At 33.4% G+C, this 25,370-nt stretch overlaps 2 protein-coding genes and 1 long non-coding RNA gene across 3 annotated transcripts; 1 reads left to right on the top strand and 2 right to left on the bottom strand.

Annotated features, from left to right (window-relative positions):
- Window positions 1–9,627: 9,627 nt before the first annotated feature.
- Window positions 9,628–10,575, top strand: LOC128285691 (uncharacterized). The gene is made up of 2 exons (XR_008276229.1): window positions 9,628–9,787; window positions 10,141–10,575. It is a non-coding gene; the product is annotated as an uncharacterized LOC128285691 (long non-coding RNA).
- Window positions 10,576–18,254: 7,679 nt separating this feature from the next.
- LOC108479924 (beta-ureidopropionase) lies at window positions 18,255–21,200 on the bottom strand. Its single transcript, XM_017782778.2, has 6 exons — window positions 20,864–21,200; window positions 20,355–20,462; window positions 19,569–19,757; window positions 19,268–19,495; window positions 18,960–19,184; window positions 18,255–18,758 (listed from the first exon to the last, which is right to left on the bottom strand). Exons 1-6 carry the CDS (start codon window positions 20,996–20,998, stop codon window positions 18,393–18,395), a joined length of 1,251 nt encoding a protein of 416 aa, XP_017638267.1. The 5' UTR covers window positions 20,999–21,200; the 3' UTR covers window positions 18,255–18,392.
- A 2,047-nt stretch (window positions 21,201–23,247) lies between these two features.
- On the bottom strand, window positions 23,248–25,069 carry LOC108478464 (uncharacterized). The gene is made up of 4 exons (XM_017780925.2): window positions 24,776–25,069; window positions 24,181–24,352; window positions 23,837–23,953; window positions 23,248–23,571 (listed from the first exon to the last, which is right to left on the bottom strand). Exons 1-4 carry the CDS (start codon window positions 24,883–24,885, stop codon window positions 23,449–23,451), a joined length of 522 nt encoding a protein of 173 aa, XP_017636414.1. The 5' UTR covers window positions 24,886–25,069; the 3' UTR covers window positions 23,248–23,448.
- Between the last annotated feature and the right edge of the window lie 301 nt (window positions 25,070–25,370).

Below are 25,370 nucleotides of genomic sequence, written 5' to 3'. Positions count from 1 at the left end.
TTGGCTTTCCCTTGAGGAAGCCCATCATCTTCGATCTTTCCCTGCTAGGGGTTAAGATCTTCATCTTGATCTCTTCCCGCTAGGAGATAAGATCGCAATTATCGTTACCCTACCGATTGGTTTAAGACCCTCTTCGATCTATTCCCCTTGGGTTAAGATCGAAATCTTACTGTACCCTTTGCTTGGGGTTAGGCTTAATTGTTGTTACCCTCTTGAAGCCTCATCTTCGATCTGTTCCCTTGGGGTTAAGATCTTACTGATCTCTTTCCTCGCTGAGATAAGATGCATTATGTACCACCGATTAGGGTTTAAGACTCTCTTCGATCTTTCCTCTTGGGTTAAGATCGAATCTAGTACCCCTGGGTTAGGCTTGTAAATGTTGTTACCCTCGCTTGGGTTAAAGCCCATCATCTTTGATCTTTCCTCTGCTGGGTTAAGATCTTCATCTTGATCTCTTTCCATTGCTAGAGATAAGATGCATAGTGTTACCCTACCGATTAGGTTTAAGACCTCGCTTTGATTTTCCTCTGGGGTTAAGATCGAATCTTACTACCCTCCTGGGTTTAGGCTAATTCGATTCTAGGACATCACCAGAATGTCATGTATCTATGCTTATGTCAAATGATTAGATGCTATGATCGAAATTAATCAAATGCTCTAACTAAATGTGATGCTTTATGTCAACTAATTAGGATGTTATGAAATCAATCAAATGCTCCTAACTAGATGTTTTATAAATGTCATGAGCCCTTTTTTTTAAAAGGCTTAAGTATCATCGTTCGTTGTTCATTAGGACATTATCGTATGTATGCATCTTGTTCTGGTATTCTTGAGAAAGTCAAAAAACAATCACATTTGCTAAAGCTTGCCCTAATTTGAGTCCTTCTCTTTTGGGACATAAAGTTTGTGCCTCTCGCAATTTGAGGAATAACATTTGGTTTCTTCCATACATTCCCGCAACTCAAAGGCATAGGATTTGTATCATCTTCAGTTTATCTAATATTCCGTGTAATGACGATGTATGAATGCAAATATCATTTTTTCTCGAGAATGACTCTTTTACTTAGGTTGACATTACTCGTCATTTGTCGAGTTATATCACGAAATGTCTTGTCTTTGGTTCAACCAATAAAGTCCAAGATATATTTCCAACCCTTAGGCTTGGTTTCTAACAACTTTGTTTGTATTTTTAGTAACTTGGTAATATGCAAAACTTCTTTGTGGAAGTGTTATTAGTCCATTAATCATTATTATCAAATGCTAAAAAGATCAAAATATGACAAGAAAGAAATTGGGAAATTGATTAGAGCATAGCTAATGAATAAATTAATCAAAGATTGCAAATGCCATAAGAAGGAAATTAACTCAATAAGTTAATCAAAGATAGCAATAATGAGAACAAATTATTCGGACATATCTTGAAAAGAATCAAAGATAACAAATTCAAGATGGGCAAAATGGAAGCTAGATGCCGATATCGCTGAGCTTCTCTCCAACTTCTGAGGACCTTCCTCAATGCTAGGGATCCGGTACTGTCGATGCCCCAAGATGTACTGTTAATTGCATGAAGCACTTTGATCCAAATTTGAGCCTTTGTTTTCAACTCAAACCTTTGGTCTCAAGGTGCCCTTGATTTTCCTGACCTCTCATTTTCTTCTTCTCTTTTTGGAAAATTTTGTGAACTTGAATTCATGAGATTAGGTTCTTGTTATCCATCTCGTTAGAATGCTTCTAGAAAAGCCTTCCACCCATAAGGTCCCTCCCAATTCGTATCCATTTCTCAAATCTAGGATCTTTTTTAACACTAGGTCTCTCGCAATTTTCGGTATCATTCATTTGTACATTAGACAAAATAGTTTCAACCTCTTCAAATTCAAATCCTATCGAATTGGATCCATGCTTCAATCGTTAATAAGACTTAAAGAAAATATTGTCTTCATTTATCCCATAGACTAATGAAATATGTTGCCGACAAAGTTGGCGTTGATAATAGGTAATAGTTAATTAAAGCTGATACTTTCATGATCCTTTTCTTTTCTTTTTTTCTTTTCTTTCTCTTTATGGGATAAGATGTGCGACTCTACCTCTGGCAAGTATTACTGATTTGTATACCATAACCATCCATAGACAATAAAATGAAGGACGAATTTTAAATTTGATTTCTACACCTTTTAGTGACAGAACCAAATTATAGCCATAAACATAGCAATGCTCAAACTACACATCTCTTCTATGCGATCTTGTATGTGCAAAACTTAATTTGATGAAATTCGTTGCTTGTATGATATTGCTTTCTCTTTTGCTTCAGATTTTGAAAAGATCTTTCATTACTTACATCTAAAAATCGAGATCATCATTCAAGTAAGACCTTGGCCCAATTCCAAAATGCGATGTATCTCAATCATGATCTGGACAGGGTAAATAAATGATCAGAATTATTTAGAGATTATGAAGTACATGAAATTTGAAATTAAAAAATAATTAAAATATTATACAAAATAAATAAGATATTGAAAGAATTTTATTGAAATACACTTAGGCACACTATTCCAAAGATTATCTCTGGTAAAACAACTGAATTATCTAATTACTAAAAAAGAATTTCATCTGTTCAAAAACTCGGAATCAAGGTTGAAACTTATTCATTTCTTGATAATATGATCCAAATCTTTAAGTTTTAAGCATCAACTTGCCCCATTAAATATTTGCATTTAATTGTTGAACAAATTTCAACATTAAACTGACAATTTTAAATATGTTTATTGAGTTGACCAAGTATCGCATAATCTATAACCATTGGGAGTGCATACGATAACGAAACCAACCAAAGAATCAACAATCTAATGACCATGGGATGACTATATTGCTAGTGGATTGCTCGTGCATGTGACAATTGGGGACCTTGCCATATTCCTCATTTTTTCATTGGGTTACCTTTGGGCTTTCTGCATTATCTGTTTCATCATCTAGAATTAAATAGCTCTGCCTCCCACATTGGTATGATGGGTTTCGGGTGCGACATCTTCTTTTCTGAGAGTGTGATGGTGCCCTCTCTCCTTTGGATTATTACTGCTTTCAATAGTGATACGTGAGTTGGCCAATATTATAACTTCATCTTTATGATTTGATGTTACATTTGATCCCATCGATATCTAAACATACAACGTTTTACAAGAATTTCTTTTAAATCGATTATGATGTCCTTTTTTCAATTCTGGTTTGATTTGGATCTAATGGACAGTGAGACTTTGGCGCACCACCTAACGCCCAACTAGTTTTCCAACATTTAATAGTGTTTGCTTACTTTATTCATCCATTTGTTTGTGATCAATTGGTGGTCTGATTGGACACGTCGGTGTCATGTCGAACAGTGGTGTGCATAAAGGACATTGCGGCTGTTTGATCTTATCGTAAACGTAGGCTCTCATGTTCCCATTAGAGGCTTTTCCTTTTCGCCTAATGAATGAACATTATCTTCTGGCTCTAACATTGGCCCATGCTTTGATCTTCGCATTCTGATTGCGTTACTTCATTCTTTGAATTTCGATTCAATTTGCTATCTTTACTTCGCTGAAAGAGCTAGTCGTTTGCTTTTGGTTCGTTAAAATATGCATGTTTTAGAAGCAAGCAATAGAGAATAATCAAGCTGATATCAAAAGCTGATTATCATTTCTATACTTTTAAAAATTTTTTACTGAAATAGTTATTGTTGCCTCATATCCATACGATTTCTTAGATCTAAATTCAAGTCCTTACTGTTTTTTTATCACCTACTCTTGGTTATTCATGTCTCAAAGTTGGTTGAAACTATACATTAATCAATCTGTTTCCTGCTGTTTCTCTCTCATCTCTTGTACTTTGTGGTATCTCGAATCATCTGTTCCTCCTTGGTACTTTCTCGTTGTTTTTGGTAATGTACTTACTACTTTAAGAATATTTCTTTACAACTATCTATTGAATAATTTGATCACTTCTTTCTTAGTAAGATCAATCTGACTAAAAAAGAGGATGATTAAATTTAATTCTACACTTTCTAACAATTTTTAAAACGCTCATCGTTTCCTGTTCATTAAGACCATCTTCCTCTCTACCGCTGGGTAGCGATTCTTAAGCTTATAACCCTTTCTCGATCGTCCTGTTGTTATCTTGATTTTTCTCCTTAGAGTAAGATGAGTCTGATAATCTTGTTCTTGCATACGACTGTTTCTGGATCGTTTCTGTTCACTTGGTATTGAAAGTTTACACTTAAAAATCTTTCTTGAACTTCTTAGATAATTATCACCTCTCTAGGGAGTAAGATGCAATTATACAAACAAATAAACACTTAGGTAAAATACAATAACATGGTACCCTAGGTTGTGTCTCCTGTTGGCTCTAGGCTTTAATTGGTTGTTCTAGTAGGCACGATCTCGATCTTCCTTAGGTTAAGATCATTAGATCTTCTTTCCATGCGAGGGAAACTCGACATATACAGATGTAGACTCCCCGCCCATGCGGAAACTAACAGTTCCCTCCCTTAAAGGGTCAGGCTGATATGAAATATCTTAGGTTACCAAACAATGAGTAAAGTAGTTAAACAATTTAATTTTCCAAAGAGAAATAATTCGCTTATTTATTCCCGTAGCATGTCTTTTCCTGTTTTGAAATGGAATCTTTAAACAGATCCATTTAGTGTGATTGATCACTTTAAGGGATTTAAAATGTTGATTATTTAACAAGATTTGGTCTAACGGAAATAGTCAGTCCAAAAGGATACTAGCAAAAATTGGACTGTTGATAATATGTCTTAGTGTAAATAAAGCTGAAGCTTTAATTACCTTAAAATGCTCGTGTTAAGACTTCGCGAATTAAATGCCATCAAGTTGGCTGATCTTGATCGCAAGACTAATTTTATAGAATTTCCGTATTTAAAATCAAGTTTTGCATTTGACATAAAATGAACCGAATAGGGAATTTCGTTTAACAACATTCCTTTTGAATTAAAACATGATGAATTTAAGATATCGTAATTTGGATGACCAAATAGAGATTTTCAATTCCAAATGCAACTCTTTGTTTAAGTGCAACTCATTTGTTGAAATAAATGAATTTGTTTAATTAAATTCATTGTCAAAAAATTTCAATTACAATGGTGATTTAAAATAATAACAAAATAAACTCAATAATAAACCTTCTTTTGAATGTTATTGCATTAAACTATAAGAAATTTCAAAAATAACAATTACACAAAAAATGAAAATTTTAAGCATGATAAAATAATCAAGATGCAAATCAATAAGAAATTAACCAATAATAACAAATAAATAATTAGAAAAATTTATTGGACAATTAAAGTTAAAATGAAAATAAATAAAAAAAACTAAACAAATATATAGTCTTTGAAGAATTTTAGATTCACCAATTAATGGCTAATCCAGTCGATTACGCATCGAAGAAGGATTAGCACCCTCGTAACGCCCAGATTAGCTACATCCTACAAATTCCCTTTCGGACCAGAAGTACCCTCTTTCTTTCTATTTATACTTTTTAAATGATTGAAAAAAATAAAGAGTCGAAAAAATAAAGACAACAAAACAAACTTTCTTTTGTTTATTTAAAAAAGTATCATTTTGATAAAAAACTAAATTAAATCCTCATTACATCGTTCCCCTAATGAGAGTCTCTTTAGCCATACTTTTTTTCTTGTTTTGTCATTTCTTTTGTTGTCTTGTTTTTCTACTCTCATCTTCTTCGTCGGGTGAGACCTGTGTTCGGTGCTGGGAACTGAAGAGCTGGTTTTGGTTCTAATATTTTTTTTAGACGGCTGGTAGTAAATGGTCTTGGTTTGGTTTGGTATCATGGCGCGATTGGTCTCTTTGATGGTAAAGACAAAGATTAGACATTTGCGGTGATCTGATCTATTTCTTAAAGCCTTAGGTAATCTTGCAACTAGAAGCGATATTGCTATTTGATCTCTCCGTCATTACATCAATTTGACTCTTCACGAGCATCTTTGATCATCCAACTAGGTAAGATCGAATTACTTTATCATTCCATATTTGGTTAGATTGCACTTCTCCTCTCTCGCAACTGAAGTAGTCTTTGATTCTTCCTGAACTCAAGAATCTTGCTTTTGCAGCATTAGGAAAAGATTGATTCTCCTATACTGGGTTAAGCCACTTCAATTTCCTCATGGGATAGTGGATTACTTTCCCTGGGTTAGTTCTATCCTGAAATATCTGTGGGTATTAATTCCCTGGTAGTAATTGTTCCTGGGTAACCTATTCCTTGGTATTTTCCTGAATGTCCTGGGTTACTTTTCCCGGGGTAAATTTCCTGGGGTAGTATTTTCCTGACCTTTCTGGGTATTTCCTGGAATTCCCTGGTTACCTTTTCTTGGGTAAATCTCTTGGGTAGTAATGTTCCTGAGCCTTTCCCTGGGTATTTTCCTGAATGCTCCTGGTTACTTTTCCTGGGTAAATTCCCTGGTGTAATGTTCCTGGACCTTTCCCGGGTATTTCCTGACATTCCTGGTTACCTTTTCCCTGGGGTAAATCTTCTTGGGGTAGTAATGTTCCTTGACCTTCCTCTGGGGTATTTCCTGAATGTCCCTGGTTACCCTTTCCTTTGGGTAATTCCTTGGGGTAGAATTTTCCCTGGGAACCTTTTCTGGGTATTTTCTTGAATGTTCCCTGGGTTACTTTTCCTTGGGTAAATATTCCCTGGGTTAGATTGGCAGTCTAATGAATAAACAAATTAATGTAAAAACATTTAACCTTTTTAAAGTAGCGTTTGTGTTGTTTGTTGAAAAAAAATTTAATCTATTCTTCTTTGGAATTCCATTGGAATTGTTTCTCAAAGGTTTATTTTTCGACGAAATTTTCACCTTTAGTTTTGTCAATTTTGTACAAACAAATTCACCTGTGTAACCTTGTTTTTATCGACTTTTGATTCTATTTAAAATAAAAAAAAAAAATGGATTGGAAAAATAAATAACAAATAAATAAAAAAAAATTTGTAAAAAAAAATAGGAAAGACATCATGCTTCATGGCGTTCCAATTTTAGGACCTTCAATCCCTTTGTTAAACCTTGAGCTGTTTCTCTTTTTTTTTTTGGGAAATTTGATATTAGGTTTCGTATTACTCAGCCCATGCTTTCAACGTTTTTAGCCATTTGTTTTGTCAATTACTAATACATGCTCTCACGTAATAAAAAAAAATTAATTTATAATGCTAATTCTATGATACTCTATATCTTTTTTCTTTTTAGATTAAATTATTCAGTAATCTAATAACTGATTAAATATATGAACAAATACATTTTAAGCAATTGTTAATAATATATATATAATAAATGAAATAGTAACAAAATAAAATATGATAATACTATAAAATAAAATAACATACATATAAACAACTAAATAACATAACAAAAATAAATTAGGACAAATATGAAAAAAATAAAAAATAATTAATTAATATAATAAGAATAAAATATAAATAATAAAAAATAATAAAAATTAAAAAAATAATAAACATAATTATAATAACAAAATATATATAAAAAAAAATAATTCAAAAAAAAAAAAAATAGATAAAAAAAAAGAATAAATAAAAATATAAGAAATAAACAATTCAAAAAAAAAGAAAATTAAACAGATAAAATAAGATAATATACAAATAAGGACGTAAATCAACACTCGATAAATATACTATAAAAGTCGATCTTCGCACAACTTTCTAACTTTTAATTAAATAAATAAAAAACAACTTTTATTAATGTAACTATACCATCCTTGCAATATTTTTATTTTTTTTTATTGTGGCGGGGACATATCTGTTTGATTTTATGTTTGTATATTGACCTCTTGCTACAGCTAGCTTGTTCTTTCTTTTTTCGTTTTTCGCTTTTACTGACGGCTAGACGACGTTTTATATTTAGTAGTGAATGTCTTTGTGATATGTTTCTCTATTTCTCAGCAAAATTGGTACCTAGTTGATTAATTAGTGTCTTAGTGTCAAAAATTGAAAGCTTGAAAGACTTTGAAATATGATCCCTCTTTAAAAATGCTCAGATGTTAAAGACCTTCTCGTCTCGAAATATAAAATGTCACATCCAGTAAGTTAGGACATGACATCTTGAACTCCCGAGCGCAAGTGTATCTTAAATTTTAATTAGAATTTCCGTGTATTTTAAAAATCAAAAGGATATTTTGCTATTTAGAACCAATGATAAAATCGAAACCCCGTAAGTTAGGGCACAATTTCTCGATGTTCTAAAACGCTAAACATTGCCTTGTTTTGAAATTTAGAAAACATGAATGAAATTTTAAAGGAATATCTGACTAATTTGGGCAAGCAGAAAATCGAAGCCCAACACATTAGGGCACGATTTTCCAAATTTCCAAATGCCAAACATTGCTTTGGTTTTATAAAGTCGGCTCAAAACGCATCAATTTGATTTGAAAATAAATTGGAAGTTTTTGATTGATAAATTGAAAATTTCGATTAAAGGCGATACTCACAAAAATTTCAATTATACAAATGAGTGACAATATATGAAAATAAATAAACCTAAAAATAAAACATACACAACAGTAATAAACCCATGTCATACATTATGCAAATGTTTACATTGACATTCAAAACCTACGCATCAAGAAACGATTTTCCAAGAAATATAGAACCAATTAACACCAACAAAATGCAACAAATTTTAAGACGATGATAAACATGCTCGAAATCAATGATGCTAAATCAAATAAGAAATTTGAAACCATGATACATGCAACAAATTAAAATTAATTTAGAAAAGATTTTATGATAGGTAGCCAATGTAACAGTTTGAAATATGGAAAAGGAAATAATATATAAAAAATAACATACAAACAAAACTTATAATATGTACTATATGAAAGGAAATTTATATTTAGTAATATACAACACAATTTAAATGGCGTACACTAATCCAATAGAAATTATACTCATGGAATAAAATCAAACCAAAAGAATTATGCATACATGTACATAAAATAACATAAAAAGGTATTTACACTAGCTATCAGAATAAACTAAACAATACAAAAATATACAACCATTAATTCTAATGTGATGCATTACATAAATATGCAATATAAAAGCATATACGAATGAATATATATATACAACAACTGATGGAATCAAGAAAGAAAAATAATTCCAAAGGACATTTATTAAACAAATTTTCCAAAGGAAACTACGAATATTTGCAACAATTTAAAATGGAATAAAAAAATAAAAATAATGAAATGATTCAATTGAAGTAAAAATGAAACCAAGGGGATAATTTACAAGCAAATAAAATCTATCAAACCACAAGGAGGATTAAAACGCCATGCGCGAAAACCAACAGGGATTAAAAAACAAATATACCAAACCCCCAAAACGGAACATTTCAACCTAGACTGAAGTGAACAGATGCGCCAATTTTAGGGGAAAAAAATAAAAAATAAAAAATAAAGAACATAGGGAAAGATCAAATTGAATGCAAGAGCGAAGGAGAGGGACTGATTGCGCCAATTCCCCATTTTAAGCCAAAAGGCATGGGTCCAGCGCCAAATGGTGCTGTTTTATTCTGCTATTAAAATCACTTTTTGTTTTAAACACCATTTTCACATCTGCATCTTTTAAAAAAACTTAAAAAAAAACTTTCAAAGGCTCTCTCATCTCTCCTCCCATTTCTATGAGCTCCGGTGAGAATTTCGGCACCGGTAGCCACCGTCCGCCGCCGTACAAATCTCCCCCTTTTTCCTCGGTGATCTCAAGAAGGGTAAGCCCTCTTCTCCTTTCTTATTTTTATTACGTTTATTTAAAATAGATTTGAAAAAAAATAAAAAGAGATCGGAAAGAAAAAGATAAGAAGAACACAAAACAAAATCAAACCTTTTCTTTTTTGTTTTTGATTTCTAAAAAAAAAACCGTGTAATACAATTTTTGTATTAAAAAAAAACCCCTCTGAAATATCAAAAATCCCCCTCTATTTACAATCGGTTCCCCCCTACAAATGAGAAGGTTCTCCCTTTTAAAGCCAAGTTACAAGACTTTTATTTCTATGTTTTTTGTCATTTTCTTGTTGTTTGCTTCTTTGTTGTTTGCTACTTGCGTGCGAATCTTTCTTTGCAGGTGATGTCAGACGCGTGGAGGAGCCATGGTGGTGTGCGGTGCACATGGGAGAAGCGGCGGCTGGAGAGGAGGCTAGGTTTTTTGTGTCTGCTGAAATTTTTTTTTTTAAGGTAGCGGGCTTGGGCTGTTAGGGTCTGTAAATTGGGTCATTTGGTTTTGGGTTTGGGTCATTCAATTGGGCCCGGGCAGATTTGGGTCCCTACAAGAAGCATTTCGTGGAAGATGTTATAGGTGACCTTGAAGTAATAATCCGTATCTATTAATGCAAGTCATGTGCTATGGGAATTATCTATAGGTTTTCTTTCATAAGTTTGTAAGTAATAATCCGCGAAGATTATCTCTCAAGGAAGTAATTGCATGGGAGTCAGAAAGACAATCATTCAAGGAAGAATCCGCGAGTATAATCCACAAAAATGTTAAACTTCTATAATTCAATATCTCTGACTATACATAAATGAAATCTCATAAGTGAAAGTTTTATATGTGCAAGATCGTGCATAAACCGATTATGAAACTCCTAATTTCAAGTCACCGGTGATAGATCCAATGCAGTTGAGCAAGCTAAATTGTTATCCAAAATGCGCAAGTAAATAAGTGATGAGGTCATTAATGATAATGTGCCAAGTACAAGTTGAGCCAATTTGTGCAATATTAAGACTACGCCAATGAGATTGGTGAATTGTTCTAGTACAGACAAGTCAAATATGAATTCAAAACCATGAAGTACAAGCATACTGATGTTGTGCTAATACAAGATGGACAACTCACTAGATTCATTCGAACTTACCTATGTTATTATGAATTGCAAATATAGTGGACAATTCAAGGATTCGAGGAAGGACCATGCCAGAATTTACCGAACTCAAGCAGTCATACTTCTTAGTTGTAATATGCATACAATGGAACGACCTATAAAGCCTTAGGGTCAGAGTTGATTGTAATTAAGTTTGGTCATAGAACATTATTTCCAAGTCTAAGTAAATATTTCAAAATCGTTAAGCTAAGATTGTAAAAATATTATATTAAGGGGATATAGTTGTATTAAATTCATTTGGAAAAGTCAATTAGTTATCTGTGCTATAAATGTTTTTATTATTAAGTTATTTTGACATTTGGAATGTGTTTACGAATGTGTTAGTTAAATTCAGTCATAAGCGTAGCACCCTATAGTCCAGATCTGGCAATCAGATTGGGCATGAGGTGTTATAGGGGAGTAATGTGGTAAAATGATGGTGTTATGATGGGTATGAGGTTTTTTTTTTGTGCAACAATAATCAAAAACTTAGAGTTCTAATTCTCGATAATTTGGTATGATGATTCTTTTACTTTACTCACTCAGTCTAGTAATCTTGTACACTTGCTCTTACATGTTTTGGAACTCGTTAACAAGCTTGTACTTAATGATTACCTTAATGAAGAGTGTTTGATTAAGAGGGAGTTACTTAGGAGGGGATTATGTAACTGTGATAATTTTTTCCCTGTATGTGTTTTGTTCATAAATTGCCAAAGGGAAAGATTGTTGACACATTTGAAAGTAACGTTAATTTTGTGGCTATTTCTTTGGTTGAAATAGTGACCACAACTATAAACAATGTTTTATTATCTTACTTGTCTATTTTAAAGAGTTGGCAAATTTTAGAACAAAAGTATTGTGTTAACTATAATGGAATAATTTGGACAAATTAGAGCTTAAAACATAAAGACCAATTGAATTGAAATTGAATACTTAAAAATTGGTTTCTTATAGATTAAGTAACGTTACTTGCAGATCAACTAAAGGCATTTCTATAGTTAAAGACTTTGGATTACATCAAGACTCTTATGGAAATATTATCTTATGCTGATTTTTAGTCTTACTTTATAAAAAAGTTATTAGATTATCTATTATGTAAACAAACCTTAAGTTTTGTCTAGGTTAAAGAGTAACTGAGAGATTAAGAGCTTGATAGAGCACAACTTTGTTCAAGTTAGGAATGTGCATGTGTGCATTATTATTGTAAGCAATAAGGGTCCCTTAAGTTGCAGAGCTAAGCTTTCAAGGGGGAAGCTTAGTGGGAGATTCATCTAGTCTTTGTGCAATAGTAAGGTCACTAAATTGGTAAGCGTTAGACCATTGTTAAGACTTAAATAATTGGTTGTATTATGAGAAAGACAGTGGATCATTGCTTTGGGCAAGGCCCCGTAGACGTAGACTAAAGTTGAACAAGGTAAACAATCTCAATGTTCTTTTTTATTTTCTATGCACTTTTAATTTCATGGTTGAAACTGTGGCCATAGTTCTAAGCACCGTTTTAGCCATAGCTTCTATTTGCAAAGCGAATAACCCCTCGTTTTATAATGTATTCGTCCTCTATAGTAACAATTAGACTAAATATCGCCTTTGCAACCTCAACTTGTCACTTTCCTATGCCTTTAGCTTCAATTGGTGGTTCAACCTCATTTCCACTTGTTAAAAAATAAAACGTCGATAATAACAATGTATCGCAAAGAAAAAAAAAGAAAGAAAAATAAAGAACACACAAATTTTTAAGTGGAAACCCTTTCAGGAAAAACCACAAGCAAAGGAGAAGATAATTCACTATGTCGAATTTGAATAAATACAAGAGGAGTAAACTATGTCTATTTATAGGCTTGTAAAACCATATTCTAATAGAAAGAGTGTAGTAAGGTTGAAACACCTTATTCTAATAAATATCAAATAGATGAAGTGTAATAAGGTTGAAAAACCTTATTCTAAAATAAAATAAAAGAAGTGTAGTTCTATATGGATCTTACTTTTATTTTATTTTACCATTGTATTTTATTTTAATAAGGATTCGGGTCACTCAATTCTAACAATCTCTATCTTGACACGAATTCTAAATGAACAAGTTCTTTATCGCGAACTCTCAACGAACAAGTTCTTCACCTCTTCTATAAAACCCCTTAAGGTTTAACTTCAACAATGAACACTAACCAAGTCTAAGCAATGCTCAAACCTAGTTATGGGAAGTGACTTAGTCATCATATCTGCAAGATTTTCATGAGTACTAATTTTTCTCACAACAATATCACCACAAGCAATAATATCACAAACAAAATGATATCGAACATCAATGTGTTTTGTTCTCCCATGAAACATTTGATCCTTTGTAAGGAAGATAACACTTTGACTGTTACAAAATACTGTACTGATTTGAAAGTCTTCATTGAGTTCACTAAAGATCCTTTCAACCAAATGGCTTCTTTACAAACCTCAGTAATCTCCATGTACTTAGCTTTAATGGTAGACAAAGTGACTGTAGTTTGCAAAGTAGCTTTCCAACTGATTGTACAACCTCCGATTGTAAAGATATAACTTGTGAGAGATCTTTTTCTATCAATTTCTCCAGCAAAATCAGTATCAACATACCCAATGAATTCATCTCTAGTTCTTCCAAATTGTAAGCAAACATCAGTAGTACCTCGTAAGTATCTTAAAATCCATTGAACTACTTTTCAGGTTCTTTACCAAGATTCACCATGTATCTGCTAACTGCACTAACTGCATATGATAAATCTGGACGTGAACAAACCATAGCATACATAAGATATCCCATTGCACTAGAATATGGAACATGTAACATGTACTCAATCTCATCATCTGATTGTGGAGACAAAGCCGATAAAGTCTGAAATGGGTTGGTAAAGGAGTACTAACAGGTTTAGCACCTGCATATTGAACCTGCAAAGAACTTTCTCAATGTACCCCTTCTAACTTAGGTACAATTTACTTACTTTTCTATCTCTGAGAATCTCCATACCAAGTTTCTTCCTTATTGGTCTCAAATCTTTCATCTCAAATTCTTCACTTAGTTGGGCTTTGATCTTTCTTATCTCTATTTTATCTTTCGGTGCTATCAACATGTCATCAACATAAAGGAGTAGATAAACAAAAGAACCATCACTGTTTTTCTTAAAGTAAACACAACTGTAAAAGCTACTTCTTTTGAAATCATGAGAAGTCATAAAGGAATCAAACCTCTTGTACCACTATCTTGGTGACTGTTGCAAACCGTAAAGGGACCTTTTCAGCAAGTAAACATAGTCCTATTTTCTGAGACTGTAAAGTCTTCTGGTTGTTGTATGTAAATATCTTTCTCAAGTTCTCCATGCCAAAATACAATTTTTACATCTAACTGCTCAAGCTCCAAATCATGCATGGCCACAACACCGAGTAAAGCTTGAATCGAACTATGCTTCTCAACTGGAGAGAACACATCTGTGAAGTCTACACCTAAAATTTGACTGTAACCCTTTGTAACAAGCCTTGCTTTATAATTGGGTTCTTCAACTCCTAGAGTCACTTCTTTCTTTTTAAACACCTATTTACAACAAGCAACCTTTTTGCCTTTAGGAAGCTTCACAAGATCCCATGTTCTGTTTTTGTAGAGTGATTCTATCTCCTCTTGCATAGCAAACATCTATTTTTCTGAGTCTTTACAGTTAACCGTCTTAGAATAATTAGATGGCTCTTGGTTTGCGTCTATATCTTCAACCAAATTTAAAGCATAAGTAACTAGATCAGCCTTGGCATACTTGTTTGGAGGTTTAATCTCTCTTTTAATTCTGTTTTTGGTGATAGAGTATTGTGGTAAAGAAGCAACTTTATTCTGAATTTATGTACTGGCTTAAGGATTCGACTCTGTTGTAGATTCTGGATTAATCTGATACTCCACCTACTTTTGTTGTTCTTTATTGGAAGAGTCTTTAAGAGATAAGCTAGGTAGCATAATAGTTTCATCAAAAATATCTCTGCTAATCATAACTTTTTTATTTTCAGAACACCATAACTTATTCCCTTTTACACCAGCTTTATAGCTAAGAAAAACATATTTGATGGATCTCGGTTCCAGTTTTCCATTATTAACATGAGCATTCGCAGGACACCCAAAGATCTTTAAATTAGAATTATCAGCAGGATTACCAAACCATACCTCTTGTAGAGTCTTTTTCTCAATGGAAATAGATAGAGATTGGTTGATCAAAAAACATGCAGTAGAGGCTACTTTGGCCCAAAACGACTTTAGTAAGTTAACATTCGGCAACATACATCGAACCTTCTCCAAGATCATTCTATTCATTTGTTCTGCAACGCCGTTTTGCTATGAAGTATGACGAACTGTCAAGTGTCTCACGATCTCTTCTAACTTGCATAGTTCATTAAACTCATCAGAACAGAGCTCTAAGCCATTGTCTATGCGAATGTGTTTTATTTGGTTTCCCGTTTGTTTTTCAATCATAGTTTTCCAAGAATTATATGTAGAAAACACGTCACTTTTCTGCTTCAGGAAAAACATCCAAACTTTCTGAAAAAATAATCAATAAATGTTAGCATATAATTAGTTCCACCTTTCGAAGGCACTTTAGATGGCCCCTACATATCAGAATGAATATATTCCAACATTCTTTTCGTGTTATGGATTCCTCTTGAGAATCAAACTCTTTTTTACTTCCAAAAAAACACAGTGCTCACAGAACTTTAGTTTGCAAATTCCTTGCCTATCAAGAAGTCTTTTTTTTGCTCAATTCTACCATGACATTCTCACTCATATACCTTAGGCACATATGCCAAAGTCTAGTAATATCATCATCTAGCAAGGAAAAGGAAGTGACAGCTGCATCACCAGTAACAGTAGAACCTTGCAAAACATATAACTTTGCAATCTTTCTCTGCCCTTTATCACAACGGGGGAACCTCTGAAAATCTTCAAAACTCCACTTTTAGTTCTATATTTGTACCTTTTTGAATCAAGAGTACTCAATGAAATCAAATTTCTCTTCAATTCTGGAATATGTCGCATGTCATTAAGTGTTCTGACAACTCCATCAAATATCTTAACTTTAGTTGTTCCAACACCTGCGATTTTACACGAAGCATTATTTCTCATCAAAACAACACCTTCGGACACTGTTTTGTAAGTTATAAACCAATCCCGATTGGGACTCATATGGAAAGTGCAGCCCGAATCGAGGATCTACTCCTCGTTCACTTTAGAATTATTGACAGAAGTAACTAAAAGTTTACTGTCACTATAGTCTTCTACAACATCAGGTTTACCGAATTTTTCTGATTGTTTTCTCTTTTGATTCACAACCTCCCTTTTGATCTTGTTCTGTAGCTTAAAACACTCAGATCTAATATGCCTTTTCTTCTTACAGAAGTTACAAGTTTTACCTCTATTTGAAGACTTCAATCTTCCCTTAAATTTACCATGAGGATTTCGTTCCTGTATCTTTCTACAATCATCATCAACATTTCGATTTTGTCTCTCACAAACAATGAGACTCTTTCTCTGAGAGCCAGGTTTAACCACAAGATACTTCATCTCATCAACTATGAGAGATTCGCGACTACACAAAATTGTCTCTAAAGGTTAATAAGACAGGGGTAACAAATAAAGTAGAATCAACCTTAGATCTTCCTTATCAGACTGAACCTTTATGGCCTCCAAGTTTGAGAGAATTTCTTTAAACATTGTTAAGTGTTCGTGCATAGACGCACCTTCCTCCAAACGATGAGCATAAAGACGATGCTTCATATGCAGCATGCTGGTTAGAGTTTTCAACATACATATTTGTTCCACCCTCTTCCATAATGCAGCAATAGTCTTCTCCTTCATCACATCTTGTAAAATTTGTTAGACAAATGCAAATGTAACTGTGTTAACGCCTTTCGATCTTTACGTCTCTTCTCTTCCTCCGTTATTGTCGAAGGTATTTTATCTATCCATAGTAGGGCATCCTCTAAGTCTGTTTGCGCAATAACTATCTACATCTTTATCTGCCACAACGAGAATCTGGTGTTGTGATCCAACAGTAAAATTTCATATTTTAAAGATGCCATTACCGTGATTGAGATGAACAACCCGAAAGTTTTGATACCAAATTGTTAAAAAATAGAACATCGATAATGACAATAAAAAACAAAAAGAACACACAGATTTTTACATAGAAACTCTTTTGGAAAAAAAATCACGAGCAGAGGAGAAGATAATTCACTATGTTGAATTAAAATTAATACAAGAGAAGTAGACTATGTCTATTTATAGGCTTGCAAAACCATATATTTAAAGTTGAAACACATTATTCTAATTAATATCAAATAGATGAAGTGTATTAAGGTTGAAAAACATTATTTTAAAATAAAACAAAAGAAATGTAGTTCTATATGGATTTTACTTTTATTTTATTTTACTACTATATTTTATTTTAATAAGAATTGGTCACACAATTCTAACACCACTAACTACACTCCACCACTCTTCTTTTCAGATAAAACTTATTTAAAGACTCCATGTGTTGTAATTGCTCCTACTCTTTTCTTTTCAGATAAAACTTATTTAAAGACTCCATGTGTAGTAATTGCTCCTACTAAGCTTTTGAATTGCATTAGCTTGTATACCAAATTCTGTCATTGTGAACTTATTACTTTGTTGTGCTACCTTAGTTATGTTTGGTCCGAGTTCAAAAAGTTATTGTAACCCCAAACTGCAAAATCAACACCACCTTCCTTTAGAAGTGATCTTGGATCACAAATTTGAATTTCTCCCTATAATTAAGCTAGTTGACATCCGTAATAGTCTTGTGCTGCTAATTAACCAGCTTTGATACTTCTTAACAAAGCAATCGAAGAAGCGAATATATAATAGCTTGAACAATTAAAAGGGGGAACTAAATTGAAAAGAAAAAAAAAATTACTTGGATGCCAAGGGATCAATATTACCAAAACTTTAAGAAAGCATATACTTGTTTATTGCTTCCACGCACCCCACTTGCTTAACACTTCAAATGCATAATGAGACATTCACAGCCTATTCATAGGCTTTGAAAAGTCTGTTTAAGTAGTAGATATATATATGTATGTATATATTTTTTAATTGTGGATAAGCTTAGATGATGAGACTTGAAAATTTTTATAGAAACAGACAGAAAAAAGAGGGAAAACGAGAGTCGGTGAGCTTGTCAACATTCATTCCACTTCATTTTATATTTTTTCACCAAATGCAGACACCAAGATTCCTTTTTCTTCATCTTAATAAAAATGGAAGCTGGTGGAGTGATCAGAAATTGCTAACAGAAAAGGGCACAAATACTTGCAAACACAAACACAACGAACTTGTTCTTGTGGATGATTCAATATGATAAATCAATACAGTTTCTATTTTCATCTCCATTTATTAGCTTCATACATTGAGCTGCAATTAGTACCTGGAACTTAAGAAGACAGGTACTTAAGAAGACTTCTTATGTAACAAGGGATCAGAGATGACTTGGGGTTCAAAGTCTGGTTTCAGATAACTGGCAAGCGTATCTGCATATAACTCATATCTTGCAGTCATTCGGAGCCCCCATTTGTCTTTCAGTTGCCTACAGAGGTTAAGATCCATATCTGAGATCATCAGTCCATCCTTATAACGGGAGAGTGATGGTGTGCAGGAAGCATCAGGTGCCGAAAAATGACTAGATCCATAGAAATGGCCAAAATCTGGATGTTGTGGCTTTCCATCCCCTGAGGTGAATGGGTTGGGGAAAATCTCAGTCCCTACACGATTGATTGACCCAACAAAATAACTGTTTGCTATTGCAGCGTTACGTGCCTGTAATATAAAGGAATAATATGTCAAACGACTTGTAGAAGACAGTTCAGTGGTAGGCAGGCATTAACTGATATAATGCTAACATCTGTATCAAAATGTCATTTGCACTTGTAATATTAGATAAATGACTCTCTACTAAATCAGTATCACATCCAATCTTTAGATAGTTAAGTATTATATGAAATGGGGGTAAAGAATAACCTCAATGGGCCACATCGGTTCACTAAGTTCGCCGACCGTGGCTGATGGGTTGAAAACGATCTCAGCACCATTCAAACCAAAAGCTAGCCAATTCAAAGGATGGTGCCTTCCATAACATATATTAACAGCAATCTTCCCATAAGCAGTCTCAAATACAGGATGCCCAGTATTTCCTTCCATATAATACGTGCTCTCATTGAAGTCCCCAACTCTAGGAATATGGTTCTGCCAGAAGCCAGTCATTTAAGCAAAATCAATAAAAATTCCAAGGAACATAAACCCAAACCCAGATAAACTACTGCATTTACCTTACGGTGCTTGCCTATTATGTTGCCATGATTTCCAATTATAACAGCAGTATTCCAGAGAGTCTCTCCATGATTTATATCCCTCTCAAGAATTGAGCTTAGAATGACCATGTTATACTTGCGTGCAAATTCCTGAAGAAACTGTGTAGATTCCCCATTAACAGGTTCTGCAAATTCACACCACCTCTTTTCTCGTGTACAGAAGGCAAATGGCATCATCCATGCTTCCTGAACTTGCATCATAGATTCATTAATTTGCATTTTCAGAATATTATGCATCGATCAATAAAATTGACCATACCTGCAAGCATAGTATGTTGACTCCTGAAGCACCAGCAGCATCAATTATTGGTCCCAATTTCTCAAAGATAGCATTTTTCTGGTCTGAAAAGGGAGCAGTGGTTGGGAGAGCAATGGAGTTCTGAATAAGACCGACCCTTACTACCCGGGGTTCTCTTAACAACTCTTGGTCAGCAGAAAATTTGAAAGCCTGGAACGATTTGAAATGAAAAAGCACATATAACTGCCTTCTACAATATACTTGTATTGAAATGACAAAAATCTACGGAGATAATAGCTACAAGTATGCTCAGGTCCGGTCGGTGAGAGAATAATTTTGTAATGAGATAATTTTGTAATGAGAAAAGGGATGTTTTTCAACCACTTAGATAAGAGCGGATTGAATGAAAATCAACATATTTCAAGGAGATTCTGGTAGTACTAAAATTTTACATTAGAACTATTATAACCAAATGTTCAAATGTATGAACTAGAAACTGGAAAAGGGGGAAAATGGAGGAAGAAAAATATTCCATACAAATATCAGAACATATGACATAGATTAACTAACCCTGCCTAAAGATTAACATAATCTTCAATTGCAGTCAAAATGCATGGTAGTGCCTTGTATATCTAACGTGTCCAAAACATATATTGTTCCTTCACTTTGATTGTTTTATAAGAGTATTATGATTTCAGCCAGGCCAACCTTGTGGTTATTGTTTTCCAATATTGATGAGCTAAGATGATGGATCTCTATATCAACGAATCGTTATAATGCAGTAATGTTGGATAAATAAATAGGCACCTGAAGATCAAAATCATGTTTTGAAGAGAGGGCTTTAGCTGATTCAGGTAGAACAATAGTTTCAAGTGTTTTCCCGCAATTCAGCCCCAGAAGCAACCGGCTGACTTCCTGTTAATAAACCATAACAAAATTCCAAAAGATTGTTACATTCATCAGCAATAAAATCAGTAGATTTTGACTTTTAATAGGCAAAACATGTTACTTGTTAATGAGATAAACTGTTTACAAATTCTAGGATCGACTGCAATGATCATTTCAGTGGCAAAAACTGACCAAAATGACAATAACCAATCGATTCATAGTAGACAATTTGAACTGGGGTTTCCTTTTTCATGATCAAATTTGCTTTTACAATATATATATATATATAAGAAAAATAACAGGAAAGATTGGATTTTTTTGCCCAGTGCATGGCCAGATTAAGAAAAACAAAAATACCCAATTAAATCAACAAAGTGAAGACAGATAAATTACAACCTGGAAAGCGGGAAAAAAGAAAAAGAAAAGACCTGGTAGATTTGAGGCTTAAGATTTGCGCTCAAGAGGTGGTGAAGCGACTTATACCCACAAATTGATCCATCTTTGAAACTTTGCTTTTCTTCTGTGCTTCCATTTTCTTTCCCAATTCCATCAGTTTTCTCCATTTTCGGATTCCCTCAATTATTGCTCCGAAATCAAAACATTGAAAAATGGTTGAACCTTCTTTTCTTTAAATGATATTAGCTAACGTATCACTCTGACTCACTCACTGATAATCTTTTTAATTAAATATGAATAGTCAATTACTGATCGTTCGATAATATGAAATCTAACGGTCAGAGCTGTTTTTAGTCTGCGGACCGCAACTCGATGAAATAAAAAATGGATACACAGCTATCAGAAAACAAGATGGATACACAAGCATAACCGTCACGTGTCTGTAGTTCCATTCGACAACCGACAAGTGCCAGTGAAAGTTAACCGCCGGCCCAAAAGGTGAATTTATCCCGCCCTCGCCAACCAACCGCTAAAATCCGCAACCGGAGCTATAATATAAATCGGGTAACCTAGACTGCCATTAATTCATTAGTAAATTTATATTTTGATTATTTAATTCTAAAATGTTATAAAATTATTAGATTATTCGAAAATTTTTATTCAAGTAATTAAAGTATTTGAAAGTTTTTATTTAAGTCGTTTAGCTATCAATTTTTTTTAAGTCCGACTAGCGAACTCCAAGTACGATTTTACAATCGGCATGGTAAATCAATACACATCAACTAGTAAAAGAACATACCGTATATTCAAGTTGATTTGTTAACTAGTATCAGAGGTCAAAGAAGAAAGTTGTTTATATTTTGGTTCACGGATTTGTGACATTCAAAGTTATTTAATGAAAATTACTGAACTATAGAAGAGAAGGAGAAATAGAACTTTTGATTAGTGTAAGTGGTGTGAAAAAAGGACATACATCAATAATTAACAGCTTAATAACTTAAATGAAAACTTTTGAATAGTTCAATGACGAAAACATAAATTTATTAACAGTTTAGTGACTTTAAGTATAGTTTACCCTATAATATTTTGGCTTGGGCTTTGCACTTATGACCAAAACATAAACCCCATGTCTCGAGACCTCAAAACATCGAAACTAAATTAAAAATATTCTATCTCAGGTATTGAGAACTGAGACTAAAGTATCGAGACATGAAAACATCAAAACTAAGGTTCTAAAAAAAAAAAAAAAAGGCAAGTATTGAGACCTATCCTTAAGGTATTGAGACAAAGCCTTCCATTTTGACACTTTGAGTTAAGACTTGTATCTTGACTCTGTAATTGACCACATATGTCTCCAAGTCATTACTTGTGGGCCCATTTGACCTCGTTCACATGTATTTCACTTGGACAATATGGATAATTATGATTTTTTCCACACTTGTTTGTTTAGCTTCAATGAAGCAAGTGAGGATAGTCTGAGTTGTTCCAGCAACACAGTGTGACATCTTGCTTTTAGACTCATAGTCCAAGTAAAGTGTGGGGTGCCATAGTAATAATAATTTCCAAAGTTTTGATTTGGCTAAGTTTGATTAGTATTTTGGATTAGACTTGAGTTTGACCGGTAGAAATGTTGGTTTCTAAGTTTGCCATCAAGAAAATATTGCAATGACAGTAGCTCACGCTCACTGCACTAATTGTTGATACAAAAATCAAGTAAAGTGGATATGGTATTGGTCTTGTCTTGAGTTTTACCACTAAGGATATTGCTTAAAATGCACTAATTGTTGATACAAAAATCAAGTAAAGTGGATATGGTATTGGTCTTGTCTTGAGTTTTACCACTAAGGATATTGCTTAAAATAAGGTGGAGAGCTGTTGTGTACAGTAGCCTAATTATGGTAGTGATAGAGTCGAGAGGAAGGAGGGAGAAAGGAAGAAAAGAGAGAAGAGAGGAAAATGGATCCTTTTCTAGGTCCGAACTAAGGGTTTATATACCCTTCTCTATGATCTTAAAGTGCCATGTGTCATCTTCCCTTAGGTGGGCCAAAGACAGGTTGATTAATTAATTAGCCATCATAGTTCTAGGTAAAGCAATGATTGAACACACTATTAATCACTTTAGATAGGACATAATAGTTGGCATTAGAAGTGATGGTTATTGAACGAGACCCACATATAGGATACTTTTAATTTTTATTTTATATAAAATATATAAATTTTTTAATTTTTTATGAAATAAAATGGAACATTTTATAATAAATTAATGAAAATAACGAGTATAAAAATTTATTTTAATGCAAAATTTAAAAATCGATTAACTACAACGATTTTATTTTTATTTTTTTGAGCAATAAAATTCGATTCAATTATTTTTACCATATGATTTTTTAAACTAAAATAATAAATGGTAATGCAATTTTGCTCCAAAATCATTTCGACCGGAACGATTATCAACGCTAACACAAGTGCTCAAGTAATTTATATGCAGCAAATAAGAACATCTTTCTAAGTATAAATGACTGGTTTCAAATAATCTTGAATTTTTAAACCAACCAACACCCAGATTTGGTTGGTTCTTTCTCACGTATGAATTTGGTTTTTGGAGTACATTATGATCCTATTTCCGCTGGTTCTTGTCTGATGCATTTTGGTTTTCAGTGAATTGAGTTAGCCCTCGTCTCAACTCTCTCAGATTAACCCCATTATCAACATATATGCTCGTCACTCCCATCTTGGAAGCCTGCCATTATCATTACAGATTCTAGTAAATGATATAAAGAATATAATTCAAACCTCATTTCCCCAATAGTCATATCTATGTTACTCATACTCATTTGAATATGTAGTGTTTCAGAGAGAGAAAAAAGAAGAAGAGTTCAAGCGAAATAGACCATGACAAAGAAAGGGTAGAGAAGGTCCAAATACCCAATACCATAGAATACCAGCAAATGACCAAATAGAAAAAAGAAGAGGCAAGCAGAGAATATAGGAGAAACCATTCTTACAGCTTCTATGTTCCAATCCTCATCATCAAAAAAGAGCATTGAGTTGAAGGGAATCCCAGTCCTTGACTGAATTCTCCTGAAATGATCTGTCTTGTTCTTGCAGCTGAAAAAAATTTCCTGAATGATCCAAACCAGAATAATTGAAATGTGAAACAAACAGTTATCAATAAGCAGCAAAAGAGCAACTTTGCATATGGGTCAGCTTGTTATAAATAAGGTAACCCATGAATGATTTGACAAGGATAATCTTTTAGCTACATCATTCTACATTAGCCTGTAAACACTGCAGCTCAAAACACAACCTTGCTAATAAACAAGTAGAAGGGGAGTTCTAACAGTCTCACCTTTGTAACAAACATAGATTTGATGCTCAATTTGTCAAGAAACGTGTTTGCTGTATCTGCAGTCGGAGATCTTGAAGCAATAGCTAAATTAATCCTCTTGTCCTTGAGTGCATATAATATGCCTTTAGCATGAGGGTACAAAGATGGCGTTTCACGTTTGGAGCGGCGCTGACTGAAAATTTTAACCATCAGCAGGAAAACATGCCAATCCAAACATCCACAACAACAAAAACAACATAAAATGTCATTTCTTTTCATGCCTTGTCTGGGTTGGGAAATAAAGAGCAAGGCACATAAACTAAGGACACTTGCAATAGGCAGTCATATTGTTTCTACAACTAACATGAAAACCCAAGTATTTTGGTTGGTTTTAAGTATTAGTAAATGGTGATAAAAAAAGAAGAAGAAGCAGAATTTTGAAAATTGATTCTGTCCCATTAAAAAATAGATAAACAGTAACCTCTGATTAAAGGGTTGCTATAATATATACTAAAACTAAGATCAAAGCACTAAAATGAATAGAATTAAGACAAAAATTTGTGGGTATTCTCATTTGAAAACAGAAATTATATAGAAGAGGAAGAAAGAAAGAAACCAGTAGAAAGGCCAGAGGGTGTAATCAAGATCGAAAACCACCCAACGAGGAAGAAGTTGGAACATCCCAATAAGCTGCAAGGCCTCTTCTTTCACCCTCTCTTCTCCCATCCTTGGAGGAGGAGTCGCCTTTGGATTTGGAGAGTCGAGAGGCGGTCGATTCAATATGGACCAATCTTTCTTGTACTTGTATTTTATCTTATTACCGATTCGCTAACGATAGGGTCTTTTTATTTGACCTTTTCGGCCATGGGTAAAATGCTGAAGTCAAAACAATGATATTTCGAAATTCACAAATTCCAACTTTCATTCCGATTTCCAGCTCTCTTAGAATTATTTGATTGCAGTGTTAAGAATACCCAAAATGTTTTAAAATTTGAATGGGATTATCAATTAGTTGATAAGAGATTTTACCTTGTACAATTATAAATACTGCACTTTGTAAGTTCACTAAGCAACACATTATCTTCTTTGACTTTGATTATTTACATGTAGAATAAAATTCATTATCTGTTTCAACCTATGTGCAGACATTATCACAGTTTAACTTTGTAATTTTAAAGAAAAGATTTTCTTGGGGTTAGTATTTGATACTC

This window comes from Gossypium arboreum, chromosome 12 (assembly GCF_025698485.1).
Source record: "Gossypium arboreum isolate Shixiya-1 chromosome 12, ASM2569848v2, whole genome shotgun sequence".
Classification (NCBI taxonomy): domain Eukaryota; kingdom Viridiplantae; phylum Streptophyta; class Magnoliopsida; order Malvales; family Malvaceae; genus Gossypium; species Gossypium arboreum.
The sequence above is the reverse complement of the archived record's forward strand: the minus strand, read 5'-3'. Positions and strand labels throughout refer to the sequence as shown.